The sequence below is a fragment of the Cherax quadricarinatus genome, chromosome 40, assembly GCF_038502225.1.
Source record: "Cherax quadricarinatus isolate ZL_2023a chromosome 40, ASM3850222v1, whole genome shotgun sequence".
Lineage (NCBI taxonomy): Eukaryota > Metazoa > Arthropoda > Malacostraca > Decapoda > Parastacidae > Cherax > Cherax quadricarinatus.
Window position 1 is genome coordinate 11,900,563 of NC_091331.1, and position 19,655 is coordinate 11,920,217.

The following is a 19,655-nucleotide window of genomic DNA, read 5'->3' on the forward strand; positions in this document are numbered from 1 at the left end:
AGCTTATGAAATCTTACAGGAGACAAGAATCTCAGGAAGGACTAAAAGCCATAAAGGAAATCGAAAAAAAATATACTTCTTCTCTTATGCCAAATCTAAGGGTAAAACAACATCCAGTATTGGGCCACTGCTTAGGCGAGATGGGACATACACAGATGACAGCAAAGAAATGAGATACTAAAGTCCCAATACGACTCAGTATTCAGCGAGTCGCTGCCCAGACTAAGGGTCGACAATCTAAATGAATTCTTTATGAACGAGACCCAAAATTTGGTCATCTCAAAAATCTCTGATAATATCCTTACATCATAAGACTTTGAAAAGGCAATAAATGACATGGCTATGCACTCTGGCCCAGGCCCAGACTCACGGAACTCAGTGTTCATCAAGAACTGCAAGAAGCTCCTGTCACGTGCCTTCAGCATTCTATGGAGAGGGAGCATGGACACAGGTCATCCCACACTCATTAAACACAACAGACATAGCCCCACTCTACAAAGGTGGCAGTAGAGCAATTGCAAAGAACTACAGACCAATAGCACAAACATCTCAAATCATAAAAATCTTTGAAAGGGTTATAAGAAGCAAGATCACCACCCACCTAGATACCCATCAATTGTATTACAATTACTACTACTTGTCGCCTTTTTAAACCATTTACATCGCATTCTTTTTATTATTATTATTATTATTATTATTATTATTATTATTATTATTATTATTATTATTAAAACGAAGCAGTGTGTTTATTTCCATTTAAGTCTATTATAGGTTCTCCCTCACGATGCGACCTAAAATAGTTAACTAAAGACCAATATTGAGTTCAGGTCCTAGTCTTAGTTGATCCATATTTTTTTTTTCTTAAAATTAGGTAGATTATGTTGGAACGCAGGAGGGAGAGATATATCATAATCTACACTTGGAAAATCTTGGAAGGAATGGTCCCAAATCTGCACACAGAAATCACTCCCTACGAAGGTAAAAGACTGGGCAGGCGATGCAAAATGCCCCCAATAAAAAGTAGAGGCGCCATTGGTACACTAAGGGAAAACACCATAAGTGTCCGGGGCCCAAGACTGTTCAACAGCTTCCCATCAAGCATTAGGGGAATTACCAATAAACCCCTGGCTGCCTTCAAGAGAGAGCTGGACAGATACCTAAAGTCAGTGCCGGATCAGCCGGGCTGTGGCTCGTACGTTGGACTGCGTGCGGCCAGCAGTAACAGCTTAGTAGATGAATGGTTCAGAGAACCGACATGTTGATAAATTAGACACGTGTGCAACTCTTGGGTATCTTTTATTGAGGAAACGTTTCGCCACACAGTGGCTTCATCAGTCCATACAAAGGAGAATCTTGAAGAACAGGAGGAGAATGAGGTAATCAGTCCCTACTTCAATCAGACCTACTTCAACATTGAACAAATGTTACACGACCTATGACTGCTTCACCTCTCCTGCCAACGGTTTATAAGCTCCTTCTCAGCACGTATGCCGTATTCTATTCAAGATTGATGGACTGACCACATCGACTCTAGGTTGAGGGACTGATTACCTCATTCTCCTCCTGTTCTTCAAGATTCTCCTTTGTATGGACTGATGAAGCCACTGTGTGGCGAAACGTTTCCTCAATAAAAGATACCCAAGAGTTGCACACGTGTCTAATTTATCAGTAACAGCTTAGTTGATCAGGCCCTGATCCATCGGGAGGCCTGGTCACGGACCGGGCCGCGGGGGCGTTGATCCCCGGAATAATCTCCAGGTAACCTCTAGGTAGGCAGGTTTGTTTTGTTGAAATGGTAAGAAACGTAGCCCAACCCAAAGAAACCCAACCTAAAATAACCTGAAGCAACTTTACCTTACTCCGCTAGCTGTAGATATGGGTCTAGAGCGCCTTTATTTACTTTACGATGCGTCTTTATTTGCGCAGAAGTGGCTGCTACTGACGTGCTGTTCATGGTAAAATAAATATATTTTTTATCACATCTCTCAAAATAAAATTATATACAAGACTTAACAGTTGTTGCCAGGGTATAAGTAACATGATTGTATTTTGTAATAATAAATTATACGTGAGTTTCAGACCAAGACTTAAACTTGACTAATTGCTAGTTATCTACTGCTAACAGGGGTCAACTGGTGCTAATTATAGGGAACTTGTTCACAAGTCTCGCCTCTTCCAATGGTACTATGGGTTGTGAGTCCAGCGCGCTACCACTGAGCTATATGGTACTCTACTTCCGGTGAACGTCTGAAGGTGTTGGGTTTATGGGTTGCAGCAGGTGAAGGAGCAGCATGAACCTTACCGCCTATTACCTCCACAGATAGCTCAAGGAGCCGTACCAGTAAGAACGAATCAACGTCTCTTATGTAGTTCGGTTGAAAGAGTATGGCAGTTCTAAGAATCATGGAGGAGCTGCTTTGAACTTATTCTCTTAACTTGGATTGACCCTGATTGCCCCCATTTTTGAGTCTATGAATGTCTTATGGATTTAGCGCTTCTTCTTGATTAAAAAGTGAACCCTATTACCGGTCAGATGAATCTTCTGTGGTGAGACAATTAGCAGCATCCTGACTGTCAGATGGAGCCGCGATCAGCGGACGGAGGAGCAAGCCTCCAACACAGCTTGCACTGAACGGCCCACTGTGGGTGTAACCTTTAATGACATATAATTCAGTCTTGTGCGGTGTTGTTGCTCATATGTTTAAAGATTAAAAAATGGATCGAAGAATCGTATAATCCTTACCGCCAGAATATCAGTGTACAGAAAAAAAAACTTATTGCTTTCTTTGCAAGTTTGTTTTGGTTACACTAAGAAGATAAACCCATCACAGGTAGCGGTTTACAACTGACATTATTCAGGACTCCCGGTAATGAGTGAGGTTCAGTACACACAAAAAAGGCTGAGAGCAGCTACATGACTCCTCTGAGATGTGATATATCGCGACGGTGTCCAGCAAATTATGGGAGAAGACCAAGTCAGGAGGAGAGACTTGAGACACAAACAGAAGGTAAGGGAGATGTCATCTATAACGGCACATAATTCTTGAGTGTCATTGACTTCAAGGCCCAGGGACACTGTACTCTGTAACACACTCTGGAGATTAGTGTGAGTTCACTTGAGAGTGTCTGCACTACCAAGTGCGTCAACTACATAGCTCGGATAATACACACTTGAAACAGAAGACATGTCTGACAGGATGCTGAAGAGGGTGACTCAGCACTGAACTCTAGCTTCTGACAGGGTGCTGAAGAGGGTGACTCAGCACTGAACTCTGGCTTCTGACAGGGTGCTGAAGAGGGTGACTCAGCACTGAACTCTGGCTTCTGACAGGGTGCTGAAGAGGGTGACTCAGCACTGAACTCTGGCTTCTGACAGGGTGCTGAAGAGGGTGACTCAGCACTGAACTCTGGCTTCTGACAGGGTGCTGAAGAGGGTGACTCAGCACTGAACTCTGGCTTCTGACAGGATGCTGAAGAGCGTGACTCAGCACTGAACTCTGGCTTCTGACAGGGTGCTGAAGAGGGTGACTCAGCACTGAACTCTGGCTTCTGACAGGGTGCTGAAGAGTGTGACTCAGCACTGAACTCTGGCTTCTGACAGGGTGCTGAAGAGGGTGACTCAGCACCGAACTCTGGCTTCTGACAAGGTGCTGAAGAGTGTGACTCAGCACTGAACTCTGGCTTCTGACAGGATGCTGAAGAGGGTGACTCAGCACCGAACTCTGGCTTCTGACAGGGTGCTGAAGAGGGCGACTCAGCACCGAACTCTGGCTTCTGACAGGGTGCTGAAGAGCGTGACTCAGCACTGAACTCTGGCTTCTGACAGGGTGCTGAAGAGCGTGACTCAGCACTGAACTCTGGCTTCTGATAGGGTGCTGAAGAGTGTGACTCAGCACTGAACTCTGGCTTCTGACAGGGTGCTGAAGAGTGTGACTCAGCACTGAACTCTGGCTTCTGACATGGTGCTGAAGAGTGTGACTCAGCACTGAACTCTGGCTTCTGACAGGGTGCTGAAGAGTGTGACTCAGCACTGAACTCTGGCTTCTGACAGGGTGCTGTAGAGGGTGACTCAGCACTGAACTCTGGCTTCTGACAGGGTGCTGAAGAGCGTGACTCAGCACTGAACTCTGGCTTCTGACAGGGTGCTGAAGAGGGTGACTCAGCACTGAACTTTGGCTTCTGACAGGGTGCTGAAGAGGGTGACTCAGCACTGAACTCTGGCTTCTGACAGGGTGCTGAAGAGGGTGACTCAGCACTGAACTCTGGCTTCTGACAGGGTGCTGAAGAGGGTGACTCAGCACTGAACTCGGCTTCTGACAGGGTGCTGAAGAGGGTGACTCAGCACTGAACTCTGGCTTCTGACAGGGTGCTGAAGAGGGTGACTCAGCACTGAACTCTGGCTTCTGACAGGGTGCTGAAGAGGGTGACTCAGCACTGAACTCTGGCTTCTGACAGGGTGCTGAAGAGGGTGACTCAGCACTGAACTCTGGCTTCTGACAGGGTGCTGAAGAGGGTGACTCAGCACTGAACTCTGGCTTCTGACAGGGTGCTGAAGAGGGTGACTCAGCACTGAACTCTGGCTTCTGACAGGGTGCTGAAGAGGGTGACTCAGCACTGAACTCTGGCTTCTGACAGGGTGCTGAAGAGGGTGACTCAGCACTGAACTCGGCTTCTGACAGGGTGCTGAAGAGGGTGACTCAGCACTGAACTCTGGCTTCTGACAGGGTGCTGTAGAGGGTGACTCAGCACTGAACTCGGCTTCTGACAGGGTGCTGAAGAGGGTGACTCAGCACCGAACTCTGGCTTCTGACAGGGTGCTGAAGAGTGTGACTCAGCACTGAACTCTGGCTTCTGACAGGGTGCTGAAGAGTGTGACTCAGCACTGAACTCTGGCTTCTGACAGGGTGCTGAAGAGTGTGACTCAGCACTGAACTCTGGCTTCTGACAGGATGCTGAAGAGTGTGACTCAGCACTGAACTCTGGCTTCTGACAGGATGCTGAAGAGTGTGACTCAGCACTGAACTCTGGCTTCTGACAGGATGCTGAAGAGTGTGACTCAGCACTGAACTCTGGCTTCTGACAGGGTGCTGAAGAGTGTGACTCAGCACTGAACTCTGGGTCATCACCTGGAAATCGCTCCATCCAGAACTCACATGGAATTTTTTTGTAAAGATTTATCACGTCAAGTCGAGTCATTTCTTTGCTAACCAGCTATGTAGTTTAAAGGTTTATTCTGCTTATTTTTAGTAGATCCTCTATAAACACACAGCGTTTATTCACAAGATTTCATCAATAAATAAAGTATCTGTAGCTGTTCGAGGGTTATTGGAAGCGCCACTGACTCACAACTGAATGACCGGGATTCGATCCTGGGGCGGGTTGAGGGGTGAATCCTGTTTCCTGGCACATGTTGCCTCTGTTCACCTAGCAGTAACAACGTACCTAGGTGTTAACTGACTTGTGAGCGTCATCCTGGGGGACGGTGGTAGATATTAGACAAGACTGAACGTTGAATGACCTGAAGAAGAACAACAGCTCTTAACTTGTAATTTCAATTATGTTAAAACTTAAATGTTGAACTTTAATGTTGATTCATTCTTCATAACATTCCCTGTTAAGGAAACGAAATTTCTCGGAAAATAAAGACTGATGCAACAACAGAATGATCAGTCTTTTCCTGTGACCAAAAATCATTTTTCCAAGTTATATTATGTATAATTTCACTGATATATACTTTCCTTAGAAAAATAGAATGTGGGCGTCGTTATCTCAGTGATAATCTCCAACATTCATATAGAATGTTTAGAAAGTGGTAGTGTACATTACTAACAATCAAGGCTCAGTTTCAGTATACGAGAAAGTGAGCTTCAGCCTGATGCTGTCACCAGTCTCCCCTGAGCTTACGTCTTCCTGCCCTTTACTCATGCTACGTATATATACACATGCTATGTATATATACACATGCTATGTATATATACACATGCTATGTATATATACACATGCTATGTATATATACTCATGCTATGTATATATACACATGCTATGTATATATACACATGCTATGTATATATACACATGCTATGTATATATACTCATGCTATGTATATATACACATGCTATGTATATATACACATGCTATGTATATATACTCATGCTATGTATATATACACATGCTATGTATATATACACATGCTATGTATATATACACATGCTATGTATATATACTCACGCTATGTATATAAGCCGGGATACGGAGTGCTCACCATATTTTTAAACACACATCAAATTATTTTTGACCTGACCTCACATAGCTTTGTCGCCTTACCAAAAGTCAGGTTTATAGATGAGGTGAATTTTTTCCAGATATATAAGCCACTAAACCAGCGAGTTAAGGCAGCGTTTGCCGTGTCCCTGGCACAGTGCCGCCACAGTGTCCCTGGCACAGTGCCGCCAGTGTCCCTGGCACAGTGCCGCCACAGTGTCCCTGGCACAGTGCCGCCACAGTGTCCCTGTCACAGTGCCGCCAGTGTCCCTGGCACAGTGCCGCCACAGTGTCCCTGGCACAGTGCCGCCACAGTGTCCCTGTCACAGTGCCGCCAGTGTCCCTGGCACAGTGCCGCCACAGTGTCCCTGGCACAGTGCCGCCACAGTGTCCCTGGCACAGTGCCGCCACAGTGTCCCTGTCACAGTGCCGCCACAGTGTTGCTTGATGGTGTTTATCCAATATAACTTGTGGGTAAACCACTAACATGTACAGTAACAAGTGAGGTTACAACACACTGTGTGGCAACTTGCAGTAACTAATATTATCAATAACTCATTTCCTTCACTGTCTTACCTGATAACGTGACTCATATATCACCCATCACTTTGAATTTGTTTCTGTTTTTAATATAAATGCACATCAAGGATAAAAAATAAACAAGTATTTGAGCTAAGTGAGTGAGAGCGGCAGCGGATGTTTCCTGGGAAACACGACACGAGGTTCACTGGCCAGACATGATGCTACGCTTACTCTAAGTTATCCGTATGTAACCACCATACATCTTAATTTTCATTTGCCATTTAACCTGCCAATATTATTATGACAATGTGCCTTCTGTTATACGAATAAATATACTAAAGAAAGGTAATCACTGAGTGGAGAGAAGATGGTGTTGTGTTAACATCATAATATTTTTAACATTAATAGTTGGCAACTCATAAGGTGGTGAGTGTACTTAAGGAAGTCTGGGTTGCATCTTCAACACTGCAGTAGTGTTGCTTGCTAGTGTAACACCTCGGTGTGTCTGGTGCTGCTCTTCCTGCCATATATACATTGATTACACAGCGTCTCCGTGGGTTTATAAAATGAAGGAATTGGTAAGTAAAAACAAAAACATTGCGAGTGAATTTGTTGCAAGTGTCGTTGTTTTGCCTCAGTTAGCAGCGTGTGTTTCAGTGTGGCAACCAGAGGGAAATATTGCCATGAAGGTGAAAAACCAGTTTTGAAAGAGCTGTTAGAAGATGAACTCACAGAACAAGAATTTCCGGTCAGCTGTTTGGTGAGGCAGTCAGCTGATCATTGTTTACCAGGCGTTGAAATCACCTGCTCTAATTAATTACTTAACAGTACAAAATTATTAGCGGGACTTGAAACAGTTTTTTACTTATATATATATATATATATATATATATATATATATATATATATATATATATATATATATATATATATATATATATATATATATATATATATATATATATATATATATATATATATATATATATATATATATATGCATTGTTTATGCCATTGAAGAAAAGGTATTATTAAATTTCAGTATACAAAGGTGTGTTTGTACATACAAGGTGTGTCTGTGTACACACAAGGTAATTGTGTACACAAACTACTCAGAAGTGCTAACTATGTATGAAAGTGTAAATCACGTGTAAGTGTGAATTCTTGGTCAAGAAAGTTACACTTGCTGGTGTTGATAGACACTGACGGTGTTACCTTTACCTCTCATATTTGCCCACAACATTTAATACATCATACACCATAACTGGTAAACTAATAAAGACAAACAGACGTAAACCAACACATTCTTCCCTGATTTTTTCTTGATAGTTGAATAGTTTTAAATCTGGACATTTTTTTACTCCATATAAACTTGCAAGTTTAACTCATAAAAAAGGTACCTTTTTTATGTATTTTAACCCAACTTAATAAAAATTTAATGTTATTTTCTGGCAACACAACCTTTTTTTCGACACAGTTCAATTTAGAGGCTACGAGTTATCTTAAATTAACCCATTTCAAAGGTCAGCCCTGTCTATGGTATTTTACTCCCAACACCCGGGATGCGACCCACACCAATCGACTAACACCCAGGTACTTACTTACTGCTAGGTGAACAGGGACAAAAGGTGTCTTAAGGAAACATACCCAACGTTTCCTCCCGTGCCGGGCATCGAACTATGGCCCCTCAGTATGGTTTTAAAAATCTTAGCTGTATAAACCCTTCAGGTACACCTCACAGGGGACCTCCCTCATCCCCTGACACACACACAGTGTACACCTGCCTCACACACACAGTGTACACATGCCTCACACACACAGTGTACACCTGCCTCACACACACAGTGTACACCTGCCTCACACACACAGTGTACACCTGCCTCACACACACAGTGTACACCTGCCTCACACACACAGTGTACACCTGCCTCACACACACAGTGTACACCTGCCTCACACACACAGTGTACACCTGCCTCACACACACAGTGTACACCTGCCTCACACACACAGTGTACACCTGCCTCACACACACAGTGTACACCTGCCTCACACACACAGTGTACACCTGCCTCACACACACAGTGTACACCTGCCTCACACACACAGTGTACACCTGCCTCACACACACAGTGTACACCTGCCTCACACACACAGTGTACACCTGCCTCACACACACAGTGTACACCTGCCTCACCTTACACCCTCAACCATAAACAATAACACGACGCAAAGGAAAAACGCAAATGATTAAACAAAGTCTGGAAGACACCTGTGGGAGTGGGACACACCTGTGAGAGACACTTGTGGGAGGGAGTGGGACACACCTGTGAGAGACACTTGTGGATGGGAGTGGGACACACCTGTGAGAGACACTTGTGGGTGGGAGTGGGACACACCTGTGAGAGACACTTGTGGGTGGGAGTGGGACACACCTGTGAGAGACACTTGTGGGTGGGAGTGGGACACACCTGTGAGAGACACTTGTGGATGGGAGTGGGACACACCTGTGAAAGACACTTGTGGGTGGGAGTGGGACACACCTGTGAGAGACACTTGTGGGTGGGAGTGGGACACACCTGTGAGAGACACTTGTGGGTGGGAGTGGGACACACCTGTGAAAGACACTTGTGGGTGGGAGTGGGACACACCTGTGAGAGACACTTGTGGGTGGGAGTGGGACACACCTGTGAGAGACACTTGTGGATGGGAGTGGGACACACCTGTGAAAGACACTTGTGGGTGGGAGTGGGACACACCTGTGAGAGACACTTGTGGGTGGGAGTGGGACACACCTGTGAGAGACACTTGTGGGTGGGAGTGGGACACACCTGTGAAAGACACTTGTGGGTGGGAGTGGGACACACCTGTGAGAGACACTTGTGGGTGGGAGTGGGACACACCTGTGAGAGACACTTGTGGATGGGAGTGGGACACACCTGTGAAAGACACTTGTGGGTGGGAGTGGGACACACCTGTGAGAGACACTTGTGGGTGGGAGTGGGACACACCTGTGAGAGACACTTGTGGATGGGAGTGGGACACACCTGTGAGAGACACTTGTGGGTGGGAGTGGGACACACCTGTGAAAGACACTTGTGGGTGGGAGTGGGACACACACTGTGAGAGACACTTGTGGGTGGGAGTGGGACACACCTGTGAAAGACACTTGTGGGTGGGAGTGGGACACACCTGTGAGAGACACTTGTGGGAGGGAGTGGGACACACCTGTGAGAGACACTTGTGGGTGGGAGTGGGACACACCTGTGAGAGACACTTGTGGGTGGGAGTGGGACACACCTGTGAAAGACACTTGTGGGTGGGAGTGGGACACACCTGTGAAAGACACTTGTGGGAGGGAGTGGGACACACCTGTGAGAGACACTTGTGGGTGGGAGTGGGACACACCTGTGAAAGACACTTGTGGGTGGGAGTGGGACACACCTGTGAAAGACACTTGTGGGTGGGAGTGGGACACCCCTGTGAGAGACACTTGTGGGTGGGAGTGGGACACACCTGTGAAAGACACTTGTGGGTGGGAGTGGGACACACCTGTGAGAGACACTTGTGGGAGGGAGTGGGACACACCTGTGAGAGACACTTGTGGGTGGGAGTGGGACACACCTGTGAGAGACACTTGTGGGTGGGAGTGGGACACACCTGTGAAAGACACTTGTGGATGGGAGTGGGACACACCTGTGAAAGACACTTGTGGGTGGGAGTGGGACACACCTGTGAGAGACACTTGTGGGTGGGAGTGGGACACACCTGTGAGAGACACTTGTGGGTGGGAGTGGGACACACCTGTGAGAGACACTTGTGGGTGGGAGTGGGACACACCTGTGAAAGACACTTGTGGGTGGGAGTGGGACACACCTGTGAAAGACACTTGTGGATGGGAGTGGGACACACCTGTGAAAGACACTTGTGGGTGGGAGTGGGACACACCTGTGAGAGACACTTGTGGGTGGGAGTGGGACACACCTGTGAGAGACACTTGTGGGTGGGAGTGGGACACACCTGTGAGAGACACTTGTGGGTGGGAGTGGGACACACCTGTGAGAGACACTTGTGGGTGGGAGTGGGACACACCTGTGAGAGACACTTGTGGGTGGGAGTGGGACACACCTGTGAAAGACACTTGTGGGTGGGAGTGGGACACACCTGTGAGAGACACTTGTGGGTGGGAGTGGGACACACCTGTGAGAGACACTTGTGGATGGGAGTGGGACACACCTGTGAGAGACACTTGTGGGTGGGAGTGGGACACACCTGTGAAAGACACTTGTGGGTGGGAGTGGGACACACCTGTGAGAGACACTTGTGGGTGGGAGTGGGACACACCTGTGAGAGACACTTGTGGGTGGGAGTGGGACACACCTGTGAGAGACACTTGTGGGTGGGAGTGGGACACACCTGTGAAAGACACTTGTGGGTGGGAGTGGGACACACCTGTGAGAGACACTTGTGGTGACGTAACCTTAGTTTGTAAGTTAAAGATAACCCTCATCTTCCTCTCTCTCTCTCTCTCTCTCTCTCTCTCTCTCTCTCTCTCTCTCTCTCTCTCTCTCTCTCTCTCTCTCTCTCTCTCTCTCTCTCTCTCTCTCTCTCTCTCTCTCTCTCTCTCTCTCTCTCTCTCTCTCTCTCTCTCTCTCTCTCTCTCTCTCTCTTCTTCCCCCTATATCTCCAAATATTATTTCTTCGCCTGTTGTGCTTCCTACCTCACCATCAAGGTCGCCATCATCATCCTCGTCAACACCTCAAATATTGATCACAGGAACTGAAATAATAATCTAGCTTTCCTTCCTTTTTTTACTGCCTTTCTACAATGCTTTTTTCCCTGTCATTTCCCTGAAGTTTCACCCTCATTATCTCTTACTGTATGTTTCCTAGTTCTTGTTCCGTTTTCTCATTCTTTTTTAAAATTTCTCCTTCTTTTAGCGATATTTTTCTTCTCTTATATTTTCCTGGGCATCATCATCCTTCTCCCGTCCCCCTTCCTCTCTCCCGCCTCCCTCCCTCTCTCCCTCCTCCCTCTCTCCCTCCTCCCTCTCTCCCTCCTCCCTCTCTCCCTCCTCCCTCTCTCCCTCCTCCCTCTCTCCCTCCTCCCTCTCTCCCTCCCAGCCTACCAGAAAGTCGTGCATTGAAATACTGATGAGAGAAGACCGTAATGTGTATAGATTCCAGCACCACACGTGATCCCACGAAGGTAGTGATACCTAGAGAAAGAGAGAGAGAGAGAGATAAGATAAGATTTCGTTCGGATTTTTAACCCCGGAGGGTTAGCCACCCAGGATAACCCAAGAAAGTCAGTGCGTCATCGAGGACTGTCTAACTTATTTCCATTGGGGTCCTTAATCTTGTCCCCCAGGATGCGACCCACACCAGTCGACTAACACCCAGGTACCTATTTGCTGCTAGGTGAACAGGACAACAGGTGTAAGGAAACGTGTCGGAATTTCCACCCGCCGGGAATCGAACCAGGGCCCTCCGTGTGTGAAGCGGGAGCTTTAGCCACCAGACCACCGGGCCACCGGTGAGAGCGTACATGATATAGACAGTAGACTTTATATCGAGGCTACATAGCAAGGAAGGCTAAATACGGCTTCTACTTATTTCACTCTACTACTACTACGCCCTTGTTGAGCCAAGGTAACTGGTCATCCTGGGTGGTTCTTGAATCACCATCAACTATGGTGACCACAACATGGTTCACTGGTCATCCTGGGTGGTTCTTGAATCACCATCAGTTATGGTGACCACAACATGGTTCACTGGTCATCCTGGGTGGTTCTTGAATCACCATCAGTTATGGTGACCACAACATGGTTCACTGGTCATCCTGGGTGGTTCTTGAATCACCATCAGTTATGGTGACCACAACATGGTTCACTGGTCATCCTGGGTGGTTCTAGAATCACCATCAGTTATGGTGACCACAACATGGCTCACTACTCATCTTGGGTGGTTCTTGAATCACCATCAGAGTCACAATAACTTCAACTACCTCCTGCCTTATATCTAGTTGAATCTAATATTTATGAAATTCCTGACAAACTGGTTCTTAAAGATCTATTTTTTTCTGAACTTACAGCTGCAGTGAGCAGTCTGTTCTATTGTTATGTGACTCTCCGAAGAAACAACGTTGCTCACATTTGTGTTGCTCTTCTTGCTCCGAAGTTCATGCCATTGCTACGCATCGTTGAACCGCTTTTGTTCTTCAGCCAGCTCTTCGTCATTGTCTCTCATATTAGTGTAAGATCTTAAAGGTCTCAATTAAATTTCTTATCCCCATTTTCTGGAGTTCCTGGAGCTTGTCTTTATAAGACTGTTTCTTAAGATAACTATAAGCTATTTTTTTTACTTTCAACAACGTATAATTCATCTTGTTTTATGGAATGTGGCGATCATAACTGGACGAGGAGACTCAAGGTGACACCTGACAAGTTCGTTATAGACGCCACTTCAGTAATTATAACACCATACTACACTACTAAATAGTTCTAGCTATGACACTTGTCATTCCGTTCACTTTGCTACCTATACCTAGATAATGTTAAGCATAACTTAAATTTTATATTCACGATTGACACTGTTACATCCACAATACATTATTGTGGACAACACATTACTGTGACAACACATTACTGTGACAACACATTACTGTGACAACACATTACTGTGACAACACATTACTGTGCACTAGATGTACTCATCCTTCATGTGCACGAGCACTGCAGTGTGACACTATGAGATGTTCTCTCTCCTGACGACGTGTCCTCCAGGAATTTCGTAATTTTTTATATTAATTCAATTCAAGTTCATAGAATATTTTTACTTGAATTGTGGTGAGAAATGTGACAAGAACATTGGCGTGTGCTTCTCAGTGCACTGAACACAGCACTTCAGGGAAGAACACAAAACAAAGTGTTGACCAGCTTTATAGAGTTGACTGTGGTGTTGACCAGCACTATAGTGGTGGCTGTGGTGTTGACCAGCACTATAGTGTTGACTGTGGTGTTGACCAGCACTATAATGTTGACTGTGGTGTTGACCAGCACTATAGTGGTGGCTGTGGTGTTGACCAGCACTATAGTGTTGACTGTGGTGTTGACCAGCACTATAATGTTGACTGTGGTGTTGACCAGCACTATAGTGGTGGCTGTGGTGTTGACCAGCACTATAGTCTTGGCTGTGGTGTTGACCAGCACTATAATGTTGGCTGTGGTGTTGACCAGCACTATAATGTTGACTGTGGTGTTGACCAGCACTATAATGTTGGCTGTGGTGTTGACCAGCACTATAATGTTGACTGTGGTGTTGACCAGCACTATAATGTTGGCTGTGGTGTTGACCAGCACTATAATGTTGGCTGTGGTGTTGACCAGCACTATAATGTTGGCTGTGGTGTTGACCAGCACTATAATGTTGGCTGTGGTGTTGACCAGCACTATAGTGGTGGCTGTGGTGTTGACCAGCACTATAGTCTTGGCTGTGGTGTTGACCAGCACTATAATGTTGGCTGTGGTGTTGACCAGCACTATAATGTTGGCTGTGGTGTTGACCAGCACTATAGTGTTGGCTGTGGTGTTGACCAGCACTATAGTGTTGGCTGTGGTGTTGACCAGCACTATAGTGTTGACTGTGGTGTTGATTGTGGTGTTGACTGTGGTGTTAACCAGCACTATAGTGTTGACTGTGGTGTTGACCAGCACTATAGTGTTGACTGTGGTGTTGACTGTGGTGTTGACCAGCACTATAGTGTTGACTGTGGTGTTGTCTGTGGTGTTGACCAGCACTATAGTGTTGACTGTGGTGTTCACCAGCACTATAGTGTTGGCTGTGGTGTTGACCAGCACTATAGTGTTGATTGTGGTGTTGACCAGCACTATAGTGTTGACTGTGGTGTTGACCAGCACTATAATGTTGACTGTGGTGTTGACTGTGGTGTTGACCAGCACTATAGTGTTGACTGTGGTGTTGACCAGCACTATAGTGTTGGCTGTGGTGTTGACCAGCACTATAATGTTGACTGTGGTGTTGACCAGCACTATAGTGTTGACTGTGGTGTTGACCAGCACTATAGTGTTGACTGTGGTGTTGACCAGCACTATAGTGTTGATTGTGGTGTTGACCAGCACTATAGTGTTGACTGTGGTGTTGACCAGCACTATAGTGTTGACTGTGGTGTTGACTAGCACTATAATGTTGACTGTGGTGTTGACCAGCACTATAGTGTTGACTGTCGTGTTAACCAGCACTATAATGTTGACTGTGGTGTTGACCAGCACTATAGTGTTGACTGTGGTGTTGACCAGCACTATAGTGTTGACTGTGGTGTTGACCAGCATTATAATGTTGACTGTGGTGTTGACCAGCACTATAGTGTTGACTGTGGTGTTGACCAGCACTATAATGTTGACTGTGGTGTTGACCAGCACTATAATGTTGACTGTGGTGTTGACCAGCACTATAATGTTGACTGTGGTGTTGACCAGCACTATAATGTTGACTGTGGTGTTGACCAGCACTATAGTGTTGACTGTGGTGTTGACCAGCACTATAGTGTTGACTGTGGTGTTGACCAGCACTATAATGTTGACTGTGGTGTTGACCAGCACTATAATGTTGACTGTGGTGTTGACCAGCACTATAGTGTTGACTGTGGTGTTGACCAGCACTATAATGTTGACTGTGGTGTTGACCAGCACTATAATGTTGGCTGTGGTGTTGACCAGCACTATAGTGTTGACTGTGGTGTTGACCAGCACTATAGTGTTGACTGTGGTGTTGACCAGCACTATAATGTTGACTGTGGTGTTGACCAGCACTATAATGTTGACTGTGGTGTTGACCAGCACTATAGTGTTGACTGTGGTGTTGACCAGCACTATAATGTTGACTGTGGTGTTGACCAGCACTATAATGTTGGCTGTGGTGTTGACCAGCACTATAATGTTGGCTGTGGTGTTGACCAGCACTATAGTGTTGACTGTGGTGTTGACCAGCACTATAATGTTGACTGTGGTGTTGACCAGCACTATAATGTTGGCTGTGGTGTTGACCAGCACTATAATGTTGGCTGTGGTGTTGACCAGCACTATAATGTTGACTGTGGTGTTGACCAGCACTATAATGTTGGCTGTGGTGTTGACCAGCACTATAATGTTGACTGTGGTGTTGACCAGCACTATAATGTTGACTGTGGTGTTGACCAGCACTATAATGTTGGCTGTGGTGTTGACCAGCACTATAATGTTGGCTGTGGTGTTGACCAGCACTATAGTGTTGACTGTGGTGTTGACCAGCACTATAATGTTGACTGTGGTGTTGACCAGCACTATAATGTTGACTGTGGTGTTGACCAGCACTATAATGTTGACTGTGGTGTTGACCAGCACTATAATGTTGACTGTGGTGTTGACCAGCACTATAATGTTGACTGTGGTGTTGACCAGCACTATAATGTTGACTGTGGTGTTGACGAGCACTATAATATTGACTGTGGTGTTGACCAGCACTATAATGTTGACTGTGGTGTTGACCAGCACTATAATGTTGACTGTGGTGTTGACCAGCACTATAATGTTGGCTGTGGTGTTGACCAGCACTATAGTGTTGACTGTGGTGTTGACCAGCACTATAATGTTGACTGTGGTGTTGACTGTGGTGTTGACCAGCACTATAGTGTTGACTGTGGTGTTGACCAGCACTATAGTGTTGACTGTGGTGTTGACCAGCACTATAATGTTGACTGTGGAGTTGACCAGCACTATAATGTTGACTGTGGTGTTGACCAGCATTATAGTGTTGATTGTGGTGTTGACCAGCACTATAATGTTGACTGTGGTGTTGACCAGCACTATAATGTTGACTGTGGTGTTGACCAGCACTATAATGTTGACTGTGGTGTTGACCAGCACTATAATGTTGACTGTGGTGTTGACCAGCATTATAATGTTGACTGTGGTGTTGACCAGCACTATAATGTTGACTGTGGTGTTGACCAGCACTATAATGTTGACTGTGGTGTTGACCAGCATTATAGTGTTGATTGTGGTGTTGACCAGCACTATAATGTTGACTGTGGTGTTGACCAGCACTATAATGTTGACTGTGGTGTTGACCAGCATTATAGTGTTGATTGTGGTGTTGACCAGCACTATAATGTTGACTGTGGTGTTGACCAGCACTATAATGTTGATTGTGGTGTTGACCAGCATTATAATGTTGACTGTGGTGTTGACCAGCACTATAGTGTTGACTGTGGTGCTGACCAACACTATAATGTTGGCTGTGGTGTTGACCAGCACTATAGTGTTGACTGTGGTGTTGACCAGCACTATAATGTTGATTGTGGTGCTGACCAACACTATAATGTTGGCTGTGGTGTTGACCAGCACTATAGTGTTGACTGTGGTGTTGACCAGCACTATAATGTTGATTGTGGTGCTGACCAACACTATAATGTTGGCTGTGGTGTTGACCAGCACTATAGTGTTGACTGTGGTGTTGACCAGCACTATAATGTTGATTGTGGTGCTGACCAACACTATAATGTTGGCTGTGGTGTTGACCAGCACTATAGTGTTGACTGTGGTGTTGACCAGCACTATAGTGTTGACTGTGGTGTTGACGAGCACTATAGTGTTGACTGAGGTGTTGACCAGCACTATAGTGTTGACTGTGGTGTTGACCAGCACTATAGTGTTGACTGTGGTGTTGACCAGCACTATAGTGTTGACTGAGGTGTTGACCAGCACTATAGTGTTGACTGTGGTGTTGACCAGCACTATAGTGTTGACTGTGGTGTTGACCAGCACTATAGTGTTGACTGTGGTGTTGACCAGCACTATAGTGTTGACTGTGGTGTTGACCAGCACTATAGTGTTGACTGTGGTGTTGACCAGCACTATAGTGTTGACTGTGGTGTTGACCAGCACTATAGTGTTGACTGAGGTGTTGACCAGCACTATAGTGTTGACTGAGGTGTTGACCAGCACTATAGTGTTGACTGTGGTGTTGACCAGCACTATAGTGTTGACTGAGGTGTTGACCAGCACTATAGTGTTGACTGTGGTGTTGACCAGCACTATAGTGTTGACTGGAGGTAAATAAAAGCCAGGTCGAGGCTCAGTGATTCTTAAGGAAAAATTTGACCATTATTGTATGACTCAGACGACCTCAGTTGTGGTACTGTATGACTCAGACGACCTCAGTTGTGGTACTGTATGACTCAGACGACCTCAGTTGTGGTACTGTATGACTCAGACAACCTCAGTTGTGGTACTGTATGACTCAGACGACCTCAGTTGTGGTACTGTATGACTCAGACGACCTCAGTTGTGGTACTGTATGACTCAGACGACCTCAGTTGTGGTACTGTATGACTCAGACAACCTCAGTTGTGGTACTGTATGACTCAGACGACCTCAGTTGTGGTACTGTATGACTCAGACGACCTCAGTTGTGGTACTGTATGACTCAGACGACCTCAGTTGTGGTACTGTATGACTCAGACAACCTCAGTTGTGGTACTGTATGACTCAGACGACCTCAGTTGTGGTACTGTATGACTCAGACGACCTCAGTTGTGGTTCTGTATGACTCAGACGACCTCAGTTGTGGTACTGTATGACTCAGACGACCTCATTTGTGGTACTGTATGACTCAGACGACCTCAATTGTGGTACTGTATGACTCAGACGATCTCAGCTGTGGTACTGTATGACTCAGACATCCTCAGTTGTGGTACTGTATGACTCAGACAACCTCAGTTGTGGCTACTGTATGACTCAGACAACCTCAGTTGTGGCTACTGTATGACTCAGACAACCTCAGTTGTGGCTACTGTATGACTCAGACAACCTCAGTTGTGGCTACTGTATGACTCAGACAACCTCAGTTGTGGCTACTGTATGACTCAGACAACCTCAGTTGTGGCTACTGCATGACTCAGACAACCTCAGTTGTGGCTACTGTATGACTCAGACAACCTCAGTTGTGGCTACTGTGTGACTCAGACAACCTCAGTTGTGGCTACTGTATGACTCAGACAACCTCAGTTGTGGCTACTGTATGACTCAGACAACCTCAGTTGTGGCTACTGTATGACTCAGACAACCTCAGTTGTGGCTACAGTATGACTCAGACAGCCTCAGTTGTGGCTACTGCATGACTCAGACAACCTCAGTTGTGGCTACTGTATGACTCAGACAACCTCAGTTGTGGCTACTGTATGACTCAGACAACCTCAGTTGTGGCTACTGTATGACTCAGACAACCTCAGTTGTGGCTACTGTATGACTCAGACAACCTCAGTTGTGGCTACTGTATGACTCAGACAACCTCAGTTGTGGCTACAGTATGACTCAGACAACCTCAGTTGTGGCTACTGTATGACTCAGACAACCTCAGTTGTGGCTACTGTATGACTCAGACAACCTCAGTTGTGGCTACTGTATGACTCAGACAACCTCAGTTGTGGCTACTGTATGACTCAGACAACCTCAGTTGTGGCTACTGTATGACTCAGACAACCTCAGTTGTGGCTACTGTATGACTCAGACAACCTCAGTTGTGGCTACTGTATGACTCAGACAACCTCAGTTGTGGCTACTCATGACTATGACTCAGACAACCTCAGTTGTGGCTACAGTATGACTCAGACAACCTCAGTTGTGGCTACTGTATGACTCAGACAACCTCAGTTGTGGCTACTGTATGACTCAGACAACCTCAGTTGTGGCTACTGTATGACTCAGAGAACCTCAGTTGTGGCTACTGTATGACTCAGACATCCTCAGTTGTGGCTACTGTATGACTCAGACAACCTCAGTTGTGGCTACTGTATGACTCAGACAACCTCAGT

General features: G+C 45.9%; 1 protein-coding gene across 1 annotated transcript in view; it reads left to right on the plus strand.

Moving 5' to 3' along the window:
• Positions 1–7,236: 7,236 nt before the first annotated feature.
• LOC138853799 (mucin-22-like) overlaps positions 7,237–19,655 on the plus strand; it is a 276,359-nt gene continuing 263,940 nt past the window's right edge. The window contains exon 1 of the mRNA XM_070092708.1: positions 7,237–7,362. Coding sequence (XP_069948809.1) covers positions 7,351–7,362 — 12 coding nt within the window. The 5' untranslated portion in view covers positions 7,237–7,350. The remainder of the gene's footprint in view (positions 7,363–19,655) is intronic.